General features: G+C 50.8%; 10 protein-coding genes across 10 annotated transcripts; 6 read left to right on the top strand and 4 right to left on the bottom strand.

Annotated features, from left to right (window-relative positions):
* Nucleotides 1-1,591: 1,591 nt before the first annotated feature.
* Nucleotides 1,592-2,917, top strand: pgxC (putative extracellular exo-polygalacturonase; the record flags this gene model as incomplete). Its single annotated transcript, XM_056697725.1, has 1 exon — nt 1,592-2,917. One exon carries the CDS (start codon nt 1,592-1,594, stop codon nt 2,915-2,917), a length of 1,326 nt encoding a protein of 441 aa, XP_056556250.1.
* Nucleotides 2,918-3,254: 337 nt separating this feature from the next.
* Nucleotides 3,255-4,493, top strand: N7496_004795 (uncharacterized protein; the record flags this gene model as incomplete). The annotated part of the gene is made up of 1 exon (XM_056697724.1): nt 3,255-4,493. One exon carries the CDS (start codon nt 3,255-3,257, stop codon nt 4,491-4,493), a length of 1,239 nt encoding a protein of 412 aa, XP_056556249.1.
* A 912-nt stretch (nt 4,494-5,405) lies between these two features.
* On the top strand, nt 5,406-6,506 carry N7496_004794 (uncharacterized protein; the record flags this gene model as incomplete). The annotated part of the gene is made up of 1 exon (XM_056697723.1): nt 5,406-6,506. The coding sequence occupies one exon, from the start codon at nt 5,406-5,408 to the stop codon at nt 6,504-6,506; it is 1,101 nt and encodes a 366-aa protein (XP_056556248.1).
* Nucleotides 6,507-6,768: 262 nt separating this feature from the next.
* On the top strand, nt 6,769-8,703 carry N7496_004793 (uncharacterized protein; the record flags this gene model as incomplete). Its single annotated transcript, XM_056697722.1, has 4 exons — nt 6,769-7,213; nt 7,275-7,611; nt 7,668-7,968; nt 8,230-8,703. The coding sequence occupies 4 exons, from the start codon at nt 6,769-6,771 to the stop codon at nt 8,701-8,703; spliced, it is 1,557 nt and encodes a 518-aa protein (XP_056556247.1).
* Nucleotides 8,704-8,932: 229 nt separating this feature from the next.
* N7496_004792 (uncharacterized protein) lies at nt 8,933-10,478 on the bottom strand (the record flags this gene model as incomplete). The annotated part of the gene is made up of 6 exons (XM_056697721.1): nt 8,933-9,492; nt 9,544-9,611; nt 9,670-10,052; nt 10,113-10,180; nt 10,239-10,275; nt 10,350-10,478. The coding sequence occupies 6 exons, from the start codon at nt 10,476-10,478 to the stop codon at nt 8,933-8,935; spliced, it is 1,245 nt and encodes a 414-aa protein (XP_056556246.1).
* Nucleotides 10,479-12,239: 1,761 nt separating this feature from the next.
* N7496_004791 (NADP-dependent isocitrate dehydrogenase) lies at nt 12,240-14,489 on the bottom strand (the record flags this gene model as incomplete). The annotated part of the gene is made up of 7 exons (XM_056697720.1): nt 12,240-13,164; nt 13,245-13,281; nt 13,350-13,488; nt 13,568-13,601; nt 13,668-13,678; nt 13,869-13,904; nt 14,178-14,489. 7 exons carry the CDS (start codon nt 14,487-14,489, stop codon nt 12,240-12,242), a joined length of 1,494 nt encoding a protein of 497 aa, XP_056556245.1.
* A 1,364-nt stretch (nt 14,490-15,853) lies between these two features.
* N7496_004790 (C-1-tetrahydrofolate synthase) lies at nt 15,854-18,967 on the bottom strand (the record flags this gene model as incomplete). The annotated part of the gene is made up of 5 exons (XM_056697719.1): nt 15,854-15,962; nt 16,059-18,586; nt 18,653-18,690; nt 18,754-18,774; nt 18,847-18,967. 5 exons carry the CDS (start codon nt 18,965-18,967, stop codon nt 15,854-15,856), a joined length of 2,817 nt encoding a protein of 938 aa, XP_056556244.1.
* Nucleotides 18,968-19,839: 872 nt separating this feature from the next.
* tif34 (translation initiation factor eIF3 subunit i) lies at nt 19,840-21,070 on the top strand (the record flags this gene model as incomplete). The annotated part of the gene is made up of 5 exons (XM_056697718.1): nt 19,840-19,866; nt 19,935-20,453; nt 20,531-20,647; nt 20,710-20,748; nt 20,792-21,070. 5 exons carry the CDS (start codon nt 19,840-19,842, stop codon nt 21,068-21,070), a joined length of 981 nt encoding a protein of 326 aa, XP_056556243.1.
* Nucleotides 21,071-22,791: 1,721 nt separating this feature from the next.
* Nucleotides 22,792-23,333, bottom strand: mbf1 (multiprotein-bridging factor 1; the record flags this gene model as incomplete). Its single annotated transcript, XM_056697717.1, has 2 exons — nt 22,792-23,100; nt 23,178-23,333. 2 exons carry the CDS (start codon nt 23,331-23,333, stop codon nt 22,792-22,794), a joined length of 465 nt encoding a protein of 154 aa, XP_056556242.1.
* Nucleotides 23,334-24,520: 1,187 nt separating this feature from the next.
* Nucleotides 24,521-25,404, top strand: N7496_004787 (O-methyltransferase; the record flags this gene model as incomplete). The annotated part of the gene is made up of 3 exons (XM_056697716.1): nt 24,521-24,571; nt 24,620-25,306; nt 25,360-25,404. 3 exons carry the CDS (start codon nt 24,521-24,523, stop codon nt 25,402-25,404), a joined length of 783 nt encoding a protein of 260 aa, XP_056556241.1.
* Between the last annotated feature and the right edge of the window lie 157 nt (nt 25,405-25,561).

The following is a 25,561-nucleotide window of genomic DNA, read 5'->3' as shown; positions in this document are numbered from 1 at the left end:
AGTGAATGCCATGTTGTTCGGCATAGTCTAGCATAGAGGCAATCACTATTGATTGGACAAATACCTCCATCGTTTTGGAAATATGGATCTTAATGAAAAATGGCCAGGTGAGAGGCACCTGAACAGAGGTGCCTCCCTCTCAGTCTTCCTTTGTTTACCTCAAGGCCCAGCCCCCTTCCTTCTGTCTGTCCCAATATCTTTCTGTCTTCCTTGTCTTGTTCATTTCCGTCTGATGCGCGCTCCTGCCTTTGTCATCTTCCAAGGAGACTACTTGTCTGCTAAACGATCTTTATCCTTGCTTATCCAAAGGTTTTTACTCGCTTTATTTAGCTAGAGAAATGCTACAGTCGTTGTATGTAGTTCCCATGGGGTTAACCTCGGCCGACTGGAAGCAGGATGCCGGTCATTATCTAACCTAGCCTATCTAGGCGTACTTGTCAGTGAAAAACTTGGTGATGTGAAGCACTAAATTGTCGTTCGCCCTTTTTAAACCCTATACCTGCCTTCTAAAGCTAGGCCTGTAAAACTGTTAGGGCATTTGTCCTTCCGTATATTCAATCAAATCTGAACTGTCCCATACTCATCTCGATCTTGAGTTTTCCGAATAAGCAGCTTGACTCTACCCGTAAAATCGATCCATACGATCAATCTATTCAGTGGATGGTTCTGTAAGTGGCGAAAAAAGGGAACGAAGAGCACATAGGTCAGTTACTGCCAAAGGGGGCTGAAATTAAATTTCAACCAAAGGACAAAAGTTTACGGCGCTAGGTGGCGCCCTATACTCGGCCTCGGCTACTGGCAATTGTTAAGCTTTTGCTAGCTCGAGGCCCCGATCCAAACATTGATCCGCCCTATAATAAAACCGACCAAGGTCTTGGACTCCCACCACTCCGGTTTGCGATGCTCCGGGGGTAAGTTTAGCCATAACCAACATCTGGCGTAGATTCCAGACGGTAAAGTTTGGCATTGTGAGATGAAGTAGACTCGTGCAACTCCCCGGCTTCTACTGGCTCATAATAGGGATATTTCCTTATAAAAGTATTTGTACCCGCCTGGCTGTCCTTGTAAATCTAAGTGGCAATGCAAAGATTAACCATCGTCAATGAGTCCTCTCGGATGGGTTAATTGTGAGGCGCAGACTCTTGCGAGTATCGAAGTGTTCAGGCCGATAATACGTCTGGCAGACATACGAGGATCAAGCTAGTTGAGCAAAGAGGCGTTCTGTTTTGGCTCATAGTTGTAAATGCCGGAGGCACTGCAGTTCCGTCATTTTTTCTCAACAAAAGTCTCTAAACCCCAGCCTAGATGTATATACCTCAGGGGGTCATAGACCCTGGGGGAGGAGGATTACTTATTTCCACCAATAGCCGTCTAACCCCGCAACCGCTGAAATAAAAGTCCATCCACTCGACGCTACTTCCCCCGGAGATACCCCCGCATTGTGGAGAAGGCTTGGCTCAATTAGTCTGGAATTTAGGCGATCGCATTGCCATGATGTAGACATGGTCACTGGAAACCGCTACATATAAAGCTCAATTCCTGTCGGATGCTTACAGGAAGTACTTGTTCATCCATTGAAGTTAAGTTTACAATGTTACTCTCCAGCACAGTTGCCTTTGCTTTACTATCCGGTCTCGCACTCGGTTCTTCGAGTCGACCTCGTCGCTGCGTTATTCCGGCTTCGAATAGTACTTCCGATGACTCTGCAACTGTCAATGGCGTCTTTGCCAAGTGCGCCACGGACTCTGTGATTGTCTTCCAAGAAGGCGTGGACTACAACATCTTCAAACCCATTAGTGCAAATCTCAGCAATGTTGAAATCCAAGTGAAAGGAAACCTTCACCTGCCGCAAAGCATTACCGAGATCCAGCGCATCGTTAACGGAACAAGCGGATCTCTCTACTCGAATGGCCAATACTGGTTTACCTTCTCTGGCCCACGTATCGATTACGTTGGCTCATCCAACATCAACAATGGATGGATCAACTCCTACGGCCAAGCCTGGTGGGATGCTAACCCCGTCAATGGCACTGGAATTGCCTCTCGGCCTCATTTGATGAGTTTCAAGACTACCGATGGCACATTGAAATACTTCAAGTCGCGAAAGCCAATCGCATGGAATGTTCAGCTTAAGGGTGACAACATTGCTGTTAGCCACGCTTTTATCGATGCCGAGTCCACTGGATCGTTCCCCTTCAACACTGACGGTTTCGATGTCACTGGCACAAACATTCGAATTACGGACAGTGTCATTTACAACGGTGATGATGCCATTGCGGTGCAAGATGGCTCCCACAACGTGTTCTTTGAGCACAACACCATCGGCTACCAGAGCCATGGTATGAGCATTGGCTCCTTGGGTCAGGATCAAACGGCCTTTGCCAATGTTTCCAACATCCACTTCGAAGATGTCACAGTGATTGATGCTGTCTATGCTGCCCGATTCAAGTCGTGGATTGGCGGCCAGGGACTCGTCAAGAATGTTAGCTGGAAGAACATCCGCGTCTACAATGTGACCTTCCCCATCTTTGTGACGCAGAGCTACTTCAACCAGGGATCCTCGCAGACTCAGCTCGGCAATGGTGTGACTACTGGACGAGTCAACAATGCCTCTGTTGCAATGGAAAACTTTACCTGGTCTGACTTTACGGGTTCGGTCAATACGTATCGTCCTGGCGATGGATCTTGCGCATCGGATCCCTGCTGGTATAATCTCGGCCTTCCGAACTTGAAGCATACCGAGGCAGTCATTATTGAGTGCAACACGAACACTTCCTGCAAGAACTTCGAGTTGAGCAACATCCAAGTCATCCCGCAGAGTATGGCTGAGCCGACCGTAGTCTGCATTGATGCCACTGCCGAACTGAACCCGCATCTTGGATTTGACTGCAAGAATGGCACGTTCATTCCTTCCTAATTGGATAGATGAAGATAGATACAGCGGGTTCCTTCTTGTTCTTAACTGCTCTTTCTGTTGTTTCTGCTTCCGTTTGTATGTTATGACTAGGAAAATCTATAGATGGCAGGAGCAATAGACCATGTAAACAAGCAACAATCAACATCCCCCTTCTTATTCTCTCTTCTCTTCTCTTCCCTCCTCCCCATCATCTCCATCTGCTTTTATCTTCCCAGCTTGCAAGCTTGATTGTCTCTCCTTCTGAAAGCACAAGTACACTCCTTATTCCAACAGTCTTTATACCCCAAACTCCTCCACTATCTTTCATCTCCTCTAGTACCGTGTTTCAGCCGTCATCATGCTCCAAACACCCCTTTCTCTTTCATACTCACACATTCCGCCACGTCCTCGCTTCTGTATCTTCCGGCCTGGCGGTCTGCTTGCCCCTTTGATCCCTATGGATGAATTGCCGTCATGGTTGCATATTGGCAACTTTGGGCCAGACTTGAATGCAGCTCTGCAGCCAGTCTCTCTCAGCTTCATCCCACGGGAGGGTGAGTACGATGTGATCTGCCAAAATTGCTCCAGCAGCGTTGATTCCTTGCATCAAAGCACGTCTGAGCGGAATTCGGACTCGCAGTCTCCCCAGTCAGCTTCGAGTCAGACTAGAAGCTGCCCTGGGGCTTTCTTCACCCAGGCTGCAGAATGCGATTTTCAAGCAGTGATTCAACCGATCAACGTCATGAGTCAACCTCCTATCCAAGCATCCGTTCAGAGTCCATTCCATGGCATGTACATGTTTCAAATTCCAGCCATCTCCTCCAATGTGATGCCATCTGTCATGCGAACACCTGCAGCCATGGAAAAGGCCCGCGACATTGCAAGCACCTGTTCCCATATCGGGTCTGATCTGTTCGAGAAGACGTATCCTCGAGGTGGACATCAGTCCTCAGGATCGGATGCAGATTCAGAGAGATCGGTTTCGCGATCTGACAAGACGGTCGTCCCTGATAAAGCCAAAAGAGTCAACAGCCCAGATCCCCGAGTGGACCGTGTCTCCAGTCCCAACTCTCGGACCGGCTTTGACGCCGACGCTGAATTGAAAGCACGCATTCAGGAATCGGCACCGAAGGATGACGCTCATGAGACAATGACAGTCATCAATGAGAGCATCGCTTCTACTAGATCCCTTACAGCAGCGGTCGTGCGACTCGGGCAGCTGCTGGCTGAAGGCAAGATTCGTCGGCCATCTAACTTTGATATCGGAAGACTCCACCGTACTGGCTTCAAGGGGGATTCAACAGCGCGTTCACGGGCTCCAAGTTTCCATGCTACTTCGAAGCGTGTTCGTGTTCGTCATCGCCGTCGTCGTGCCGACAAGCCTGCCAAATACAAACCGGGTGTATCAAAAGTCAACGATGAGCCCCAACCTGAGAAGTCCAAGCCCGAGCAGGTCAGCCCTGAGCAGCCGAACTCTGCCACCAAGAGACGGCAGCGTCGGGAGAAGTTGAACAGGGGCAAGAAGGATACCCCAAGCCGAAGTCGCTTTACCCACATGACGGCCACCCAGAACGGGCCTGAGATCCCTCGTCGCTGAATTGTTGACATGGGCTGGAATTTGATGGGATGGGACTTGAACATGATTTTCGAAGCACATTCGCCTTTCTTTCGTTTTTCATTCATGGCTCTGATGCCTGGTTGATGTCTTTTCTTTTGGACTTGTCACTTTCTGCACTTTGTCGCTCCTTTGGTTCATGTTGCAGGTCTCGGTATTTTCGTGCTCAGTCTTGCATTTATCGTTGTATATATCTTGGTCGCTCCTTGCTTAGTGATTCGCGAGTCTTGTGTTGTCTTGCCTTGTCCTGCACTGCCTTCCTTCGTCTTTTGCGTTCGTCGCTGTACATATATCTGGCGTTCGTTCGTGTGATCTCCTGTTTTGGATGTTTCGTCGCTCCTTTCTGTATTTTTTGATCTTTTTCTGGGCGTTGTCACTGCTGTCGAGTTTATCCAATCCTTGCACCCCAGTCTTCTCTTGCCATGTCTGGCAGGTCTTGCTTTATCGTGGCGTTCTCGTTTCGCCCTGCACATGATTATGTTGCTTCTTTTCATTAGGTAGTTTAGTCTCGGCTTCACCGAGTGGCATTTGCCAGTTTTACGCTCCTTTTGAAGACAAATTCAATCTCCTGTTGGACCAATCCTCCGCCTTTGCACGTTAGGGTCACTGTAGTCTCGGGGATGTGTATTTCCCGGCCAATACCAAACGGGGAACCCGCCGTTTCCCCCGCACTCTTATCTCCCGGCAATCTGGCCGGCATTCTATAAGATTGGACATTCCCATCAATCAATTCGTAGCCTCATGGCGGGCGTCAAAAAGCCCCGAGGCATCCGCCATGATCGCCATTGTGAGCGATGCCGGAATAACGGAATCAAGTGTGATCTGAATCGCCCTCGCTGTCAACCATGCGTACAAAGTGGAGCGACGTGCCAATATCCGCAAAGAGTCATCTGGATGGGGAATAAAGAGCGGAGAAAAGAACAACCAACTTCGCAAAAATCACCATCCTCAAGCTCGCCTTTATCGCAAGATCGAGATCGGTCATCGCAGGAGCCTCAATCCCTTCGGGTACCATCCACCAAGCATATACCCATCAATCTGAATGGTTTCATCGATCTTCTCTCCGAGTTTTACCAAGAGATCCAGTCCAGCAAGCAAGAACTTCCGGACGAGACCATCGAGCTTATATCACATACTTTAAGCTATGCACGCTTGCGCCTTCAAGGCGCGAATGACGACGATTCCATCCAATCGCATCTGGTCGCATTGACGAACCTCAGCAGAGTCATTGACTCCGCACATCCTATTGCATTATTCGGGATAGGGACCTTCGCCATGTTCGAGGTTTGCTGCGGATCCTTTGGCAATTGGCAGCGCCATCTACATGGGGCGCGCTCACTACTGGACCTTCATTGTACGAACAAAGCCGAGCTGGACGCTCTCACTGAACGAATACCAGGTCTAGCGGACGTGCTAGCCTACTTGGTCTGGTTTGACGTGATGGGCACCTTGAATCGAGGGGATAATGACTTAATCTTTGATAATTGGCATCGCAAGATTCTAACTCAGGACTTCCTGGATTGGGTGGGATGCCCGCCAGATACATTCGAGCTATTCGTGTACCTTGCTAAAGGCGAACATGATCTCGATCCCATCGATCTCAGCTCCCGAGCGATGCAACAAATTCTACGCATCAACACGAATAACTTGACGGATGTGAGTCTCGCAGACGTGGCCTACCGAGGCTCGGCTGCAATAATTTCTTTCGCCCGCACAGCAAAGGGCAGCTTATCACCAAGTACACAAATACATGCAGACGTAATTTCCTCCATGGTGGATAAAGTGTGCGATGCAATATCCAAAATGCCTACTTCATCCCGATTCTACGTGCACCTGGCGACATCTGCTTATCTGACGGGTATGCATGCCTGCACCGGAGATCAGTGCGAGGTGGTGCGGGGTTATTGGCGGAATTGCCAGTTGTGCGACTTTCCGAGATATCCGGATGGTCAGGAACAGTGTGAGCGGAGATGGAGGGAGAAGGGGATTATCTAACGCGATAAAGAGGAACCAATTCGGTTGTTTGTTGGCGATGGGCATTTGAACAAGTACCGTAGTACTAATCAACTACTCCGCATGTCTCTTTGTTAGCGTGCATTTGATTACTTGCCGAATGCGGAAGGTAATCTACCACTTCTCCGCATTTCTTATCTATACCAAGTACTCTCCAACATAAATATCCGAGGGGCCTGATTCTACCCAAGAAACATCCTGTTTCAAGTCTTTACAAGTCCAAATCATTCATAGCGACTGCATCATGGCAGCTACCATAACAACCCCAACTTACCAAGAACGCGCCGCCGAAAAGCGCGCCAACCAACTCGCCCTCATTCCACCCGAGTGGCGACTCTCTCCAGTCCCCCTGGTAGAATCACACCCGGATGCTCTAGCATACATTCGACGCATCCTCACACCGGCGGAACACGCACTCACGGAAGAAACGGATATCACAGTTCTTCTTCGCAAATTGTCTTCCGCGGAGCTGTCTTCACTAGAATTGACGAGAGCGTTCGCTAAGCGCGCGGCATTGGCTCACCAGCTGACGATATGTTGTACGGAGATTTTCTTCGAGGAGGCCTTTGCGACGGCGAAGGAGATGGATGAGTATTTAGCGAAGACGGGGACGACTGTTGGACCTTTACATGGGCTGCCTGTTTCTATCAAGGATTTGTTTTCGGTGAAGGGGGTGGATACGTCGATCGGTAGGAACTGTGCTTCCATTCAAGCCTATTCTCTCATGGCGATATACTAATACTCGTACAGGATGGGTCGGTTTAACAAACACCCCTGCTCCCGCAGATAAATCAGTGGCGCGAACACTACGACGTCTCGGCGCTGTGTTATACGTAAAGACCAACCTGCCTCAGTCAATGATGATGTCCGACTCTTATAACCACGTCTTCGGGCAATGTGTCAACCCGTTTAATCGCAACCTCATTTCTGGCGGAAGTTCGGGCGGCGAGTCCTCGCTCGTTGCGGCTAGGGGAAGTGCACTTGGTATTGGAACGGATCTCGGTGGTTCCATTCGAATCCCGGCAAGTCTGTGTGGACTATACGGACTGTCGCCTACACCGGGACGGCATCCATATGAGCGTGGAAAGTAAGTGGCTACCCCATTGTCACCACTCAAATCTGCGAAGTACTGATCTTGTATAGTCCCGGTCAAGATATTGTTCGCTCGGTCGCGGGTCCCATGAGTTGCAGTTTGGCTACTATTGAGCGGTATATGGAAGCTCTACCTTGTGCATCACCGTGGGAACTCGATCAACATACCGCTCCCGTACCGTGGCGACGAAGCGTGGCCTCACTCAAAGCGAAGAGGCTTCGAATTGGCTTCCTGGTTGATGATGGCGTGGTCAAGGTTCAGCCCCCGATTGCACGGGCAGTGCAGGAAGTCATTGCTGCATTGAAGGCAGCTGGCCATGAAGGTATGTCCATCGCATCATTATCCGCTGTCGTATGATCTGACCAGTGAATGCAGTTTTCGAATGGGATGCATCATCGCATGGGTATGCGTATCAACTTTGGGAAAAGGCCATTCTCTCCGATGGCGGCGAGGGCTGTCGCAGGAAGATCGAGATGACGGGGGAGCCTTTGATCGAGGGTATGCTTGTTGGAACGGAGAAGGATATTCTAACTACATCCGAAACTCATCAAGTACTGTCATCCCCCTTTCAATCTATACTCCGAGATGCGAGCGTGTGCTGACTACTTCCAGCTTAATGCGGACAAATATCTCTATGAGAGTGAATACCTCGACCGCTGGACAACCTCTGGCATTGATGCTCTCATCATGCCTAACACACCATGGGTCGGATACAAGCCCTGGACATGGGTCAAATCCAGTGCCTATGTGGGATATACCAGTATCTGGAACTTGTTGGGGTATGCTGCTTTGGCGGTTCCTGCTACTACTGTGTCAAGGGAGAAGGATATCCCCTGTCAGGAGTGGTTGGACCATGTCCCGCGTAATGCTGGCGATAAGTTTAATAAAGAGCAGTGTAAGTCTCACCGCAGATATGGCATTGAATCATGTGCTAATTTTATGATAGATGATATCGATCTGGTTGATGGCATGCCTGTTGGACTACAGATTGTGGGCGGACGCTTTGGGGAGGAAAAGTGTGTGTCTGTGGCAAAGGCGATTGAGCAAGCTATGCGATGGAGGGATGCTGCCCGGTCGAGCCTTTGATAGATACTTCTTAGGTATAACGCATGCTGACTACGGTGACGCCCGTCTGTTTCTGGCAGGTCCAATGTCCACATTATAGAAGATAGCTCATTTCCATGTATCCAAATCCAAGCATCGCATCGTGTTCATGATATCCGTGTATATATGCATCCAATCCCATGCCAACCCAACCAACCAATGCACGCCCAATATATACAAATCATTCATCTCATAATTCAAATCGGAGAATTCATCCTCTCCTTATAATCCGGAAACTCCCAATCCCCCAAATCCCACTCAATACTCGTATTCCTGACCGCATTCCCATCCCCAGCAGTCGCAGACCCCTCCTCAACCCCATCCCCATCTCCATCTCAAACGCTCCATCCTTCGTACTCTCAAAGCCCAGTCCAAACCCTGGACCCCCAGGAACCAGAGCATCAGAAACCATTCTCAACTCCCTAACAACACGAATCCCATCCTCATCCTCGCACTCGCGATGTGTCTCGTCTTCATGCGTGTTCGTCTTGGATATACTAGCCGTGTATGCGCCGGGACCGGAGTAGAAGAAATCGTTGTAGTATATACTCCCGTCTGGATTGGTTTGGTCGTAGATGGAGTGTTTGCGGGAGGAGGTGAGGTGGGTTATTGTGGAGTGGGTTTTTGTGGCTGGGGAGGAGTGGAGGGGTTGTGGGCGGAAGCAGAAGGAGAAGATGCGGGATAGTAGAGGGTGCAGGGGGGCGAGGCAGGCGCAGATTATGGAGACGTTTGCTTCGAGGGAGGACCAGACTGCTGCTTGGGAGTTGGTTTCTGGATATGATTAGTGGATGGTATTTTGAATGACGCGGGAGGATAACTCACTGGTAAAGTCGTGACTATTGACCATTTCAGAGAGCTCAAAGAGTCGTGCTGAACTCGTCGCAATCACACTGTAACGAATTAGCAATTGGAATGAGTCTTTGCCACTCTGGATAGAGAGGTACTCACAAGACACCAACCCCAAAAACCAACATAGTCCCCACCTTCTGTCTCCGCGGCAAATGCAATTTTGACAGCAAAGGCATCGGTAGAATCAAAATCACCACATCCGTAAGAATCTGCATCGCCGCATTGGCATACCAAACCGGGCCCTCTGGCAAACAATGCCCGGTATGAGTTTTATAATTCATATTCCAGAAGTCATGCACGGGGATGCAGAAGAGGAATCCGCTAAGGACCATCCACAGTCCTGCGATGATCAGGAAGGCCATGGTGGCGTATGTGCAGAAGAGGAATTTTCTGGATCGGAAGATGCGGGTGAAAAGGACTAGGATGGAGAGCTTTGCGAGGATGAGAGAGAGATTGTAGAAGGGGATGGAGAGCCAGAGGTACTACAGGTGGATGGTTAGGATGAAAGCACTTGAGAGTTGCTTGAGTGGACATAGACGTACATGCATCTGACTCTGGATGGTGTCGTCGGAGAGATATTTCTTGCGGATGCCGAGACCATAATGGCGCTCTGTAAGAGACCTTGTTAGCAGCTTTAGAAATTCAATCAAGGCACTCGGGCAGCATACCGACGAGAATGAAGGCATAAAAAAGAATAGAGCATATCTAGGTTAAACAGGTAAGCATTTAGTCTACCCCAGTGAACTCGATCATAGCCCAACAAGAAGCGATCAACATACCAATGCAAAAAAGATCAGTAAATCATCATATCCGGGACTCTTGACTATCCTGAACCTCGTCCACAGACGAATAGCCACAAACACAGCCGCAAAAACGGTGAAGGTAGTGGTAATTGCGAGGACCCGCATATTCAGGGAAGATGATCTGCGACGTCGTCGGGTCCATCGAATAATATACCGAATATCTCAGTTGAATGGCCTTGTAAGAGGCGAGCGTGTCGATCAAGTCGAGCGGGAGATCCAGATCTCAGCACAACCACCATCACTTAATAACGCAATCAACGCCAATCGAGCGAGGGATAAAACTAGCAAAACGAATGTTATAAACCAAATTTCGAGATTTGAGACTTCGATAAACGGAATATATGTATCGCAAGATCTTGAATCATGCAATGCCGATATCTAAAATCCGGAGCTCTAAGAAGTAGATCCTAAGACTAGGAGATCCCGGAACAAAGAATAAAGAATTCTTCACTCTCTTATCAGGGACCCTCGCACTTCCCTTCCAAAAGATCTGGTGATTCACGAGCGAGGCATCTGGTTGGCTTTCCAAACCCCGTGCACTGGCCGCATTAGGAAAGTCGTGGACGATTGCGTCAAAGAGTCGGGACCGGATCAACCTTACGACTGACAGTAACTAGGCCCATGGTATCTGCGACCTGCCAATTGCATTAGTTCAAAATAAAGTTGTGGGGTTGTGATCTAAGTGCAACCCTGTACTTCCAATCTCACTGGTCTAAGACGCCGGTTTCTTCTTCCACCCACCGAGTCTTGCCCGATAACCCTAGATACGAAATGCTAACTACCGAGAAACTCGAAGTATATTCCTCGCCCCCGACCCAGACCCAATAGAATCATTCTTCGAGAAAACTCTAGGCCCATCCCACCGTCACACCATTTGATTGTCCCCCCGCTGATTCTTCGGATGAAATAAAAGTCTATACCCCATCGACCCAGCCAAAACACCCAAATCCACCCCATCAGCACTCGTTTACAGATCCAACCAGAATCTGGACCTCTAATCAGAAAGCCCACCTTGTCTTCGGATTCCGTACCTAATAACGGGTTCACGCTAATCTTTCCCGGAACGGGGTAACGCACGATTCAAGGTATACCTGGTCACCTGGTCCATCGTACTTTTGCGAGTCGTGTGTGGCGGACCCTTGGCGGATTTTTGAGAAAACATCATCATAGCCGTTTGCTTGGCCAGTTGGCTACTTCGGCCGTGGGGGGTCCTCTTCCCCTTGTGGGACTCGGGGAGGCCGATGATCGACGGTGGAGTTTGTTGCTGACGGAGTACTTGTTGCCGACTGGAGACTGAGATACTTGACCGAAGACGTTGTTGATGATTGCTGGAGAAAAGATTGCTCGTGCCATCGGGTGATTGTCGGTTCTTTTATGTGGCGGGGGCCAGAACCTGCCATGGGCATGTCATGCAGAGGACATGGCGTGCTTAGAGATGAGATTGGGGGTTAATAGTCGAGTGTGAAGTTTATTTTGAGAATTGGGTCTAGACGGGTTTGTGAGGGCTGTTGGTGAGTGTCTAGTTTGGTGATTTCACCCGATATAGATCATAGAAAGGAAAGGAGATGAGATACGGGACAATGGTGAAGACTATTTGGCTCTTGGAAACGTTCATCGTATCTCCGGGTCTGTATCTTACAAAATGTGTTCTCGCCAGGCTTCGTCGATTGACAATCAGTACAACTATTCAAATCTACGCACTGGAATATAATTGATATCAACAACAATTTTTTATTCGTCACAGCTGTACATAGCTCAGGCTAGACCAGGCGAATCGCGCTGTAGCCCCATATCTACATTGGGGGTAAAACGCAGATATCAAAAAAAAGAAAAGATGCATCAATGAACATGAAAGGGGGAAAAGATCTACAGACGGGACTTGATGTTGGCCTTCAGGCGCCGCTCAACGGCAGCCATGTACTCGTTGGTAGTAACCCAGGCCTCGCGCTCCTTGCGGCCGCAAGCGAGAGCAAGATCCTTGGTCATGATACCCTCGTCGTTGACGACCTCAATGCAAGCGCGCTCGAGCTCCTCAGCGAAGGCAACGACGTCGGGGGTCTCGTCGAGCTTGCCACGCTGGATCAGACCGCGGGTCCAGGCGAAGATGGAGGCGATGGGGTTGGTGGAGGTCTCGCGGCCCTTCTGGTGCTCGCGGTAGTGACGGGTGACGGTGCCGTGGGCAGCCTCGGACTCGAAGGCCTCGCCGGTGGGGGTGACCAGGGTGGAGGTCATCAGGCCGAGGGAACCGAAGCCCTGGGCGACAATGTCGGACTGGACGTCACCGTCGTAGTTCTTGAGGGCCATGACGAAGCCACCCTCGGACTTGATCATCTGGGCGACCATGTCGTCGATCAGACGGTGCTCGTACCAGATGTTCTTGGCATCAAAGTCCTTCTTGTAGTCCTGCTCGAAGATCTCCTGGAAGATATCCTTGAAGCGACCATCGTAGCGCTTGAGGATAGTGTTCTTGGTGCTCATGTACAGAGGGAGACCCTTCATGAGGGCCATCTGGAAAGAGGCGTGGGCGAAGCCGCGGATGGACTCATCGGTGTTGTACTGGCACTGAGCAACACCACCGCCGCTCTGGAAGTCGTAGACCTGAACGCGCTCGGGCTCACCACCGGCAGGGGTGTAGACGAGCTCAAGCTTACCGGGGCCGGGGATGACACGGTCCTGGGCACGGTACTGGTCACCGAAAGCGTGACGGCCAATGACGATGGGCTTGCTCCAGCCAGGCACCAGACGGGGGATGCGGTCAATGACGATGGGCTCACGGAAGACGGTACCGCCGCTGGACAGGATTGTTAGTTGATTGGTTCCGGGGGGGGGGGGGAGAGTCAAGTTCAAAGTGGAGGTTAGCTTTTGACTTACAGGATGTTACGGATAGTACCGTTGGGGGACAGCCACACTATCGGGACAAAAATTAGTATTCGGACCAGGGGTGATACAAACAGTCGGTGAGGAGCAGGTACGTACTCTTCTTCAGCTTGAACTCCTCAACACGGGCCTCATCGGGGGTGATGGTGGCGCACTTGACACCGACACCGTACTTCTTGATAGCCTCGGCGGCATCAACGGTGACCTGGTCATCGGTCTGGTCACGGTACTCGAGACCCTATAACAAGGACATGGATTAGCCCCGAGATATTCCTTTGGGAGACGTCATCAATGCGGGCTTACGGAAGGGAACTTACCAAGTCGTAGTACTTGAGATCAATGTCGAGGTAACTTGATTAAGATTTAGTGACATGCCAGGGAAGATCACTTTCGGCAAACATAGGAAGCGGCACTTACGGCAGAATCAACTATTGGGACACACAGCGTTAGTCTCGGACAGAATCAAGAAGGAATGAGCCAATGTGATGCATCAATCCTGCATGCGGAACCGCAATTCGGGACGATCATGCAGGACTGGGCGGGCCGATGAGGGGCAAAAGTGTAAAAGGGTATAGTTGAATGATTGATAAGAAAGGAGGGGAAGTTCCCGAGGCTTACCTTTTCCCTGATCTCTTGCCAGATAATACGGGTCATCTACAATCAACACCCTCCGGTTAGCACCACATTCAATGCAATTTCAAGTGAGTCACTCTCGTTTGGCTGGCTGATTCGATTCTCGGGTGGATTTTGTTTCCCTTTGACACATGATACAAAAGGGGAGTGGATTCCCACCCCCGTATTTCCCCGCGTCCACAGGGAACCGAAGGACGATAACCACCCGAGAAAGCACGAAAGCGAAGCGAGGCTTGTGACACACGCGCCGAGGCCAGAAGAGTTTGAACTATAAAAGGAAAGGAGAACCCATACCTCATCACCATCCAGCTCCACCACTGGGTTCTTGACCTTGATCTTGGGGCCTTCGGTAGCCATGTTGCGGGATTGAGAGAGGTATAGAGTAGGAGTCGATCCGGACCAGCGGGAAGACGCAGCGATACGGGTAGTGCGAGGAAGACGGAGGGCAGAGGAGAAGGATCTCTGAGGAGAAGAAGTAGAAGAAGTAAAGGAAGTTGAAGAGAGAAGACGAGAAGAAGAAGAGAGAGGGGCAATCGACGGAGGAGGGGTCGCCAGGGACCGGCGCGCGAAAGCGGAAGCGGACCGAAGGGAGTGGGAGTTCATCATCGTGTGGGAATAGCGATTCGCACTGGCAGAGTGAAGGGTCGGGAAGTCAGTACTGCGGGTTGCAATTGGAGCTTTCTGTTTGGTGGGATTGGCCGAGTTGGACGTGGGGGAATTGGATAAACCGGAGGGAACTTGTCGGGGCGAACAACCGAGGGGAAAAGGCAACGATATTCGGCAGAAAGGATGGCAACTTGCGGCAGTGGAGTCGGAAGCGCCTATCCCCGGCTTTGCCGTATCGTTGAAGTATTTCCTTGTGACGAGGGTCTTCTCTCTGTCCGTTCACTGTCATAAGACTCACGGCAGACACCCCGACGTGGTATTTCCGACTAGAATATCCAAATACCCTTTGGATATGGAGGACACGGATACTCCGTGCCTGGAGAACTAGGATATCTCACCTTGCCCAAGGACCTGGAGAAAGTGGAAAAAAGCCGGGGCAAGACGGGAGAGTCCGGAATAATGGACAACTCCAGACAAGGCAAATGGGGACTGGGGGAATTACCGAGTGGGCAGAAGCAACGAGTTGAGAGCAGCGAAGAGGGAGGAAAAAGCCTTGTCCGGTTGAAAGTATGTCTCTTCTTTAAAACTGTCGAACTCCGCTGGATAGAAGCGCCGAAGCCGGACGTCACGAGACGGGACACTAAACTATGAACAGCACGGAGGAGTTTCGTATGAATTCTTCCTAGGTTCACCCTGGGTCCTTATTTATGGCCCGGTGGAGGAGGTTATTTTAAAAAAAAAATCACTGATCTTTAATCCCCCCCCTTTCAGAATCCAGAGTCCAAGACGAGCAAGCTTGAGTCACGATCGCGGTCCCTGGGCGAGTCAGAAAGCGAGAGGCGCTACCCACCGGAGACCCGCTGGGCGGTTTGCGGTCGCGCTGCCGGAGCTCGGAGCGTCTCTCCGCGGTCTCTCACCGAAGGGGCCACCTTTTGGCACGGGAAGCATTCGCCCGAGTAATACGATCATCTAAGCGATAAGATGATGTGACCAGGTAAATAGGCGACTCGGCATCCAGCGATCATAGACCGATATAGTTAACAGACCATCATCATACTCGTATGTACTCCGCACAAGACATATAGAAAGAATTTGTTCATTATATTGTTTCCTCTCATATCCCCTTGTGAAAAGAAAATCATCTGGCTTCCAGTGTTGAATATTTCCCCGTCTAATTCAGACCTGCTCCGTTCGGACGCCAGATTATCGTCGTAAATGTTATGTGTTGAAAAAGAAGAAGCTCCCTGCATAGTTCACTCCTAAGGAATAACCCAGGCAACCCTCGCCTTTGTATATACAACCTGCCAATTCTATCCATTCCTATTCATAAAAAACCGAACTGTACCTCGTCAAATTCAATGACTCTAGAACAGTCCATCGATCTCCCCGGTCTCGGTGTCGATATCCACATTCAGGTAACCCGGTGCGGTGGGCAGACCGGGGATCGTTTGAATATCGGCGGCCAGAGCATACCTAGAAATCATCAAGGTTAGCACGTGATCTCACATCGAGTCCGTTATACTTTGTGATTAAAAGAGTGTGGGGGTCCCCGGAGAAAAAGAAACTTACAGATATCCTGCACCCACGGCCAGTCTGACATCCCGGATGGGCACGGTAAACCCGGTAGGGGCTCCCTTCAACGCGGGGTCGTGACTGAGCGAGTACTGCGTCTTGGCAATACAGATGGGCAGGTTGGCAAAGCCCTGCTTGGTGTAGGTGTCGACCTTCTTCTGGGCCAGCTCGCTGAACTCGACCTTCTCGGCGCCGTACATCGCCTTACCAATGCGCTCAATACGCTCCTGGATGCTGCCGTTCAGATCGTACAGCAGCTTAAAGTCCTTGGGCTTGGAGCTAGCGGCGAGCACGCCCTTGGCCAGGTCAACGGCGCCGGCTCCACCCTCAGCCCAGTGGTTGGCGGGGATAGCGTCTTCCGCACCCGCAGCGATCGCCTCCTCCTTGATGACGGCAATTTCAGCCTCGGTGTCAGTCTCGAAACGGTTGATCGCAACGATGACGGGCACGCCGTACTGCTTGGCGTTGGCAATGTGCTTGCGCAGGTTGACACAACCGGCGCGGAGAATATCCACGTTCTCGGTACGGTAGATCTCGTGCAGGGCTGCGCCCGGGCTAATCTCGGGACCGCCGCCGTGGACCTTGAGAGCACGGACCGTAGCCACAATCACCACGGTATCGGGAGACAGACCCGAGGAGCGGCACTTGATGTTGAAGAAACGCTCACCGCCCATGGTGAAGTCGAATCCGGCCTCGGTGACCACGAAACCGGTCTTGGCGTCGTGGTCCTCATCGGGCTCGGTACCGGCCAGCTTCAGAGCCAGCTTGTCGGCAATCACGGAGCTAGCGCCGATACTGATGTTGGCGAAGGGACCGGCGTGCACCAGCACGGGGGTACCCTCGAGACTCTGCATCAGGTTGGGCTTGATGGCATCCTTCATCAGAGCGGCAAGGGCACCGCCAGCACCAATATCGTCGCAAGTAACGGGGTCACCGCTGCGAGAAGTAGCGACAACCATGCGTCCCAGACGCTCGCGCATGTCATCCAAGCTGTTGCTGAGAGCCAGAATAGCCATGCACTCACTGGCGACGGAAATGTCGAATCCGGTCTCGCGGGTCAGACCCTTCTCGGTGGGAGCCTGGCCAACGGTAATACCACGAAGGTGACGATCGTTGACATCCAGAACGCGACGCCAAGTGATGGTCTCGGGATCAATGTCCAGACGAGCGAAGCGGCGGATCTCATCCGCGGTGAGGTCGTCGGGGTTGGTCTTATCGATTCCAAGCTTCTTCAATCTGCGGAACATGATGGGCTTGAACTCACGCGTGCCCTTCTTGACGGGGACGAGACGCTTGTAGAGAGCTCCATCCTTCTGGGTAGCCTCGTGGAACATGCGGGTCTCAATGGCCGCAGCGAGAAGGTTGTTGGCAGCAGTGATGGCGTGGATGTCGCCAGTCAAGTGCAGGTTGAACTCGTCCATGGGAATAACTTGACTGTAACCACCACCGGCAGCACCGCCCTTGATACCAAAGGTCGGACCTTGGCTGGGCTGGCGGACGTTGGCAAAGACAATGCGGTTCAGATGAGCACCCAGAGCTTGGGTCAGACCGAGAGTAGTAGTAGACTTGCCCTCTCCGAGAGGAGTAGGGGTAATACCGCAGACCAGAATGTAACGGCCATTGCGACGGTGAGAGAGGCGGTCCAAGACCTCGAGGCTGACCTTGGCCTTGGTGTGGCCGTAGGGCTCCAACTCGTGGGGAGCAATGCCGATCTCGGAACCGACAGTAGTGATGGGCTTGGGGTATTGGGCGCGAGAGATGGCAATATCAGATGGGACGGGAGTCAGCAGCTTCAGAGGCAAAGGAGTAATGTGGCGGTCCTTTTGCTTCTCAAAGTAGGCCTTGGCTGCGGAGACCACGTTCTTCAGCAGCATGGCAACGGTCATGGGACCAACACCACCGGGGACGGGGGTGATCTGCGAGGCCACTTGGAAAGCAGACTCGAAGTCGACATCACCGACAAGACGCTCACCAGACTTCTTGGTCGCATCGGGCTTGTAGTTGATACCGACGTCGATCACGACGGCACCAGGCTTGAGCCAATCGCCCTTGACCATCTCGGTCTGGCCAATGGCGGCGACAACGATATCGGCATTCTTCACAACGCGAGCAATGTCGGGGGTCTTGGAGTGGCACACGGTGACGGTAGCGTCGGCATTCTTGAGCAGATAGCTGACGGGGCTGCCGACGATGTCGCTGCGGCCCAGAACAACGGCTTCCTTGCCGGCGGGGTCAACACCGCTGGCCTTGAGCAGCTCCATGACTGCAAGGGGAGTGCAAGGAGTGAACAGGGGACGTCCACCACGCTTAGCCAACTCTCCAATGTTGACAGCACCAAATCCATCCACATCCTTCTCATCTGCAACGGTCGAGGTGATGGTATGCTCGGACATGTGGCCGGGGAGGGGCAATTGCACCAAGATGCCGTGGACGGAGGGGTCATTGTTGGCCTTGGTGATTTCCTGGACAAGCTCCAACTCGGTGCTGGATTCGGGGACATTGATGAGGGTGCAGATGATGTTGGCCTATGAGGGGACAGGGATCAGTAAGCTTATCGGTTTAGGCTTCATCTGAAGGAGGGGCAATCTCACCTCTTGGGCGGCCTTCAACTTCATGCGCACATAGGTGCCTATGGGCTAGTTAGCTCATTTTTTTTTCTATTTCACCTAGTACAGAAGTTAGAAGAACTGACTGGAGTCAGACCGATTGCCAACTGTAGTTCAAAAATATAGGTTAGTCATTGTCACCGCCATCCCATCACTACTCCATTGTACAAGAGGCTTACCCTGGAAGATCACCAAATTCGGCTTGAACCGAGGGTTTGTCAATTGTGTCTTCTCAATCTCAGCCTTGAGACCCTCACGGATGCTCTTGGCAATAGCGGTGCCGTCAATCTTAGACGCCATGATCGCGGAGCTGGCGAACGTGCGATGACAAGAGGCGGCCGGCGGGGTTTTAAAAGCTGGACTCAGTGGAGACCGACTAGTCAATAGAGACAAGGACGGTACAGCAATTCCTCGAACCCCTCGTGCGGAGGAAAAGTGGTTGAGAGGAAGGGAAAACCACGGAGAGAGAGTGCGGAGACGAAAATTGGCCGCTCGCGCTGCGCAGGAAAAGCGACAGCGGGGTCCCGTGGCGGGGAAGAGTGGCATGAATAATTATTGCTTCTTTAGGGGCGAGAACCCTCGGAGCTACTTTTGCTGCACCTTCGGGATCACAAGGAAAGGGGGCTATGGGAGGATTGGTTCCGGGAAACATGAAGGGAAAGATCGGAGTGGAAAAGCTTCACATTCTCATCTGTAGCTTTTTGGTCCCCCTCACACACCTCGTGCTCCTTGTATTTCGCTGGGTTTCGTTTCCTTTGTCGTCTCATAGGAGGCTCTCGGAGTGAATACCAACGGAAGGCTGGTTGCACCGAGAAATTGGTAGCCTGAGGCATCCAATGCCGAGACACTGGTCCCGTCCCGACTGCAGCACGATGAGTCACCTCGGAACGGATAAATGTATCCCCTTGATATCTTTGTAGGGTTAGGGCTGGAGGGGTACAGTCACGTGTAGATACCGGAATATTGTTTTCTCCGGAAAGCGGGATTCGATACGGCCAGGTCTTGGCGCTGAGTGGCCGAGTGTGCGATGAAATTCACTAGTCAAAGAAAGTGAGGTTGACGAGATTGACCCCCTCCGGTATACCCGCCTTCTTCGAACCCCTCCTTCCTACGCCGATCCACCTCGAATTTCCTCTCCTTCGGTTCGAATACTCCTGTCGCACCGTCCCAAGATGCGGCCTATTCTGTTGTCGGGCCATGTGCGTGCGATCTCTGCCCCGTTTGGGTTCTCGAAGAAACTAACCGTAGCCGTGCGGCGTCTCTCCAGGAACGGTCCCTGACCCAAATCAAGTTCAACACCGATGGCGATCTCCTCTTCTCGACTTCCAAGGATAAGGTTGTGTGCGCGTGGTGGTCCGCCAACGGCGAGCGTCTCGGAACATACTCTGGTCACCAGGGTGCCGTCTGGACTGTCGACGTTAGCCCCAACACCGTCCTCCTCGCTACCGGTTCCGCAGATAACACCGTTCGGCTATGGAACATCAAGACTGGAGAGTGTGTGAAGACCTGGGATTTCCCGACGGCTGTTAAGCGGGTGGCCTTTTCCCCCGATGGATCCAAGCTGCTGGCCGTGACGGAGAAGCGCATGGGTTTCCTCGGTACAATTGCGGTTTTCGATATTGCCTACGGTGACGGCGAGCTCAACAACTTGAACGTTCAGGCCGATGAGCCTAGCTTGCGCATTACCTGCAATGAGAGCAAGGCTACCGTGGCGGGGTGGAGTTATCTGGGCAAGTACATCATCGCTGGACACGAGGATGGCAGCGTCAGCCAATACGACCCCAAGGTACGCCGAGCTTTTATCTTTTTGCGCGACTAAATTACGGGAATGTTGGCCGGAATACTAATATACCTCCAATATAGACTGGTGACCAGCTGGAGAACGTCCAGGCCCACGAGTTCGACCACCAGATCAACGACCTCCAATTCTCTCCCGACCGCACCTACTTCATCACCGCCTCCAAAGACAAGTCTGCCAAGGTATGCGCCGTTGGATCTATACTGTTTCGGTATCGTTTTGCTAACATGACTTTTCTTTCTAGCTCATGGCTGCCAGCAACCTCGCTATCCTCAAGACCTACGTCGCCGATACCCCCCCTCAACTCTGCTTCCATTACCGCCAAGAAGGACTACGTTATCCTCGGTGGTGGTCAGGCCGCCATGGATGTCACAACCACCTCTGCCCGTCAGGGTAAGTTCGAGGCCCGCTTCTACCACAAGGTCTTCGAAGACGAGATCGGCCGTGTCCGTGGCCACTTCGGTCCCCTCAACACCATCGACGTGCACCCCGCCGGTACCGCATATGCCTCGGGTGGTGAGGACGGTTACGTCCGTATTCACCACTTCGACAAGCCCTACTTCGATTTCATGTACGAGGTTGAGCGGGAGCAGCTGCGGAAGTAAGCGACGGAATGGCGAAGAGATATGAAAGGAAATATAAACCCGGAGAGGAAAAAAAAAGGAAAAACATGATTGAATATTTTTTTTTCAATCATTGCGCTGTCTGTCTGAATGTGTTTTTACGATGCGAACAAGAGACTCGGGGGCAGTTTTTTCTGTGCTTTGCTCCCCCGAGTCCGGCATACGGAATGAGATGATGACCCTCCTCAAGGCACGGTTTCTCATTTCATTACTTGATTACATGATCAACCGGAGTTGGTACCCCCCTTTGTTATTGATTTGGTTTCTAATGAAAGATGGCATGCTTCACATTCTGGGTTTTCTCGGGGTAGCTCTCGTTCCTCTTTGCTGGTGTGGCCAGCTGGGGGAAATGCATATCGCGAAATAGACAATATGAAGTTTTGCAAAACGTTCAATCTAGACCATACAAAGATGACACTTAAGTACGTAGATGATTGCTCTATCTTATGGAACGAAATGATCACCGGTATACTACTGTACTACGGGCTAGTCTTAAAAAGAGTCGCCCTCGCCATGAATCGAACCCGCGACCTCTCGCTCCCTATGTACTTCATGGCGATGCTCCATGTACAGCCCACGGCTTCACATCGATGCCGCACCTAACAAACAACATATGATATAACCACCAGACCACCTTTTAAATGATTTTAAAAGGGACTAATCTATTCTATAAGATTCAGTGATTAATTTGATATAGATTAAGTATGATAAAAATACTTTAAAAGGGAGACATCCTAGATAGAAGTCAAATATAAAAAACCTCACCCGCCGGAGAGCCGCACCTGCTCCACAGAAGCTTCCTCGCAGTTACGACCTCCGAACCCACCGAAGTGGCTACAGCAGCCGGGGAGTTAACCCACTAGGCTACCGGGCAGGATCAGTTACTGACTTCAACTGGAAGTAAATGATAACACCTCGTGCCAGTCCAAGAACTCTCGGGGTCCTGGGTCATGACATCTCGTCAGCCAGGGCCCCATCCCGTCTGAGATGGAAATCAATCCGCTTTCGAAGCCACAGTGCATATATTCTACTTGAAACGATCGTGTTTAAAAAATTCAAGTGGGATTTTTGCAAAGAGTTCGTCTTGAAGTGTTGCTATGGACCCCACCAAAGCCATGTATATGCCCGGGGTCGTGATATATAATCGCAGCCACCATCTAGCAATATTCGTAGAGGATTTCACAATAATATATGTTGCGAGAATATACTACACGTCCAGTATCAAGCAGACATCGTACGAGAAACAATTGTGCGAAAGTCCAGCTGCCATAACTTACTCCTAAGAATCCATTGGCATATCCACAGGACTATGGGTATCATGGAAGTGGTCGACTTGCTGCGCGGCCTACTGGGTGTTGGGCTTAAAATGAACCGGGATTTTACAATTATCTACATAGTTCAAATGGCTAAACATCACTCAAGACTTCGAGGTATCTCATTTATACATTTTTATAATTTTCTCTAAGCCCATTTCCATGCAATGGCCGACGCTAATACAGCCATCAGAAAAAGAAACCCACAAGGGAGAACAGAAGTAAAACATCCCAAATCATCGAGACGTAAACTTCAGGGAGGACATGACGATCATCAAGAACGAAAAAAATGAAACGCAGGAAAGGAAAGAATGCAGAACTTTAATTTGTCCCGATCTCATCCCAAAAAGAAGCAAAGCAACAAGTCGCGGGCTCACCCCCGATTCGAGTTTACTTCTTCTTGGGGAACTTTTCGGCACCGATGTCAGAACCACGGAGCTTGATGTTGAGAACACGCTCCATGGCACCGAGGACCTTCTGGTCGGGCGTGGCGGTGCCGCGCTCGAAGTCCTGGATGACGGTCATGGTGGTGTTGCACTTGGTGGCGAGTTCCTTCTGGGTCATCTTGTAACCCTCCTCGGTACGGCGCTTCTTGATGGCATCGGCAACGGCGTAGCCAACGGTCTTGGGCTTGATGATGTCGTCGCTGCGGTCGACCTTGGTCAGGTGTTGGCCCTCGGGGGCACCAGACTTAGCGGCCTGTAGGAGAATCATTTGGTTAGCAAAGGCTGTCACTTTGTCCGTGGACGGTTTCTGGAAAGTGAGATTGAACGTACGATGTTGCCGGTAGTGTACTTCTTCTCCGTGCCGAGGACCAGGCCGGAACGCTGAGCGGCGTTCAAGGCACTCTTGCCCTTGACAACGGTCTCGCGAGGGGCAACGCCACCGCGAGTCTTGCTGCCAATCTTCGTGACGGTGTCCCAGTCGCTCATTTTGACGGATGAGTTGATGCTTTGGGGTGGTAAGAGAGGTGTTGGTGGTGGATGAGAGGGTGGGGATATGACGATGCTCGCGTGAGGTTGAAGATGCAATTTATACTGCACAGAAGCTTCTCGAGTTATGAGGGAGGGGAGTCACGCGCTAGTCCCGTTTAGGCTTAGTGCGGGCATTGCCATCGAGGGCATCGGCTTCGAGGGTTAACTCCGTCTTTTTGCTTGTTGGTTATTGTGGCGGAATATAATCAGATTTTTCTTTGTTCCATTCATTTCTAGGCATATCAGTGTGATAAAACACCTATTGGTGTATATGGTTCCTCTTGATCGTTGATACAGGAATTGCGCTTACGCGATACCCTCGCCACCATACGACCGCCAGATTCATGAGCCATCATTCCTGAGTCTCTACATAGTATATACTAAGGCTTTCATTACCATCCATATCTTATTCTAGCCACACTTTCATACATTATCGGCTCAATCCATGATATTCTCTCTCATCTTAGTGAATTGATCGTCGATTTGGAGTGATCTCACCGACCCACTTGATGTCATACCAACTCTGTCTCCAGTCGCATCCTCAATTCAACCAAATTCAGGCCGGATGAAACATGGAGAAGGGCATTGCCTAAAACCACGAGTATCTATTCACTTTACAGATGACTCATTATTATATCCCATCACAATTGCTAGTCGGGCAGGACTACATATGTCGATGTCCATTTCGGGTTCCCGACTTCCCCGCCACGAGGCTGACCGCACTACTATAAATTGCTGCCTTGGTGCCTCATAATACTAGTCAGTTTCACCCTGGAAAATTGCATGAAAGGACATCGCCCTCAGCGTAGATTACGGCTTTAATAAGATTTCCTCAGTATGTTTATCGGATCCGTCTTTGATGTGGAGCTTTAAGGCTTAGTGCAGCCTTGCATTATGTGTCTCGGAGTTTGCGACCGTTCGGAGTAGTCGAGACTTACCAAGTCTAGCCCCGAACAAGATTCGGGGTTTCTTGTTTGAGACGATGGCTAATCTCCTGATAAGTCCGAGATGTATAGTTCGCGAAGAATGAAGTATAAAAAAGCGACAGCATCAACGATTAACTAGAATTATACAGCCAACGAGAATTACCTCAATCAAAAATCCGAGTCTTTACTACTGTTGTTCTTTTATTCCTACTCTGCAAAATGTCCACCATTGCGAAGCCGCACGCGCCTGAGCCCCGATCTTGGTGTTTGGTAAGCTATTTTGATTGTTTACAAAGTCAAGTTACTAACAGTTCACAGGATGGCCGAGAGGTTGACCTCCTTCATTACATCTATGGTCGCCCCGACATCAAGGAGCTGCGTGGTAATCCACAAAAAGTCCTCGCTGCCATTGATGACTACCACTCAAACCACAACATGCTCATGAACATCGGCCCAGTCAAGGGCGCGCATATCACCGGCCTCATCGCCGAGCACAAGCCGTCAACTATGATTGAACTCGGTGGCTACATTGGTTACTCGGCCATTCTCTTTGGCGATGCAGTCCGCGCAAATGGTGGAAAGCAGTTCTACACCCTAGAGAAGAACCCCGAGATGGCCGCTGTTGCGAATCAGCTCGTCGAGCTCGCCGGTCTGCGTGATGTCGTCCACATCCTGATCGGTTCTAGCGATGAGCTATTGGTGGAACTTGTTCGTGAGCGCAGAGAGATTGATCAAATCGAGATGTTGTTCATCGATCATTGGCAAGAACTGTATCTGCCTGACTTGTGGTTGCTGGAAGAGATGGGTGTTCTCGCTCAGGACAGGACTCTGCTGATTGCGGACAATGTTATCATGCCGGGTGCCCCTCAATATCTGGAGTGGGTGAAGGGCAGCCCGGAGCAGAAACGTGCGATGGTTGCGAAGTTGAACCCGGGGTCTCTCAAACCTAACCCGAACTTGATTTATGAGACCGAAGTGCCGATGTTCGAAAGTGACTGGGGAAAGGTATGTCATGGGTACTGATAAATTTGCGAGACAATTTTACTGACGATCTATAGGATGGACTAGCGATTACCAAGGTAGTTGGAGAGGTCAAGGGTTAAAGGGTTCTAATCCGGATTGTTTCTCAGAGCCATTCATACATCCGCACTCTTATACTTCGATTTTCAAGAATTTGAAATAGTTGTTCTACCCTACGCCGCTAGTTAGTGAATCATTACTAAGTTCTCTTCATTCTAAATATTCGTTTTTTCAGGATCT

The sequence above is a fragment of the Penicillium cataractarum genome (assembly GCF_028827025.1).
Source record: "Penicillium cataractarum strain IBT 29864 chromosome Unknown utg000004l, whole genome shotgun sequence".
In the NCBI taxonomy this organism is placed as follows: domain Eukaryota; kingdom Fungi; phylum Ascomycota; class Eurotiomycetes; order Eurotiales; family Aspergillaceae; genus Penicillium; species Penicillium cataractarum.
This window is presented reverse-complemented; position numbering and strand designations above follow the sequence as displayed.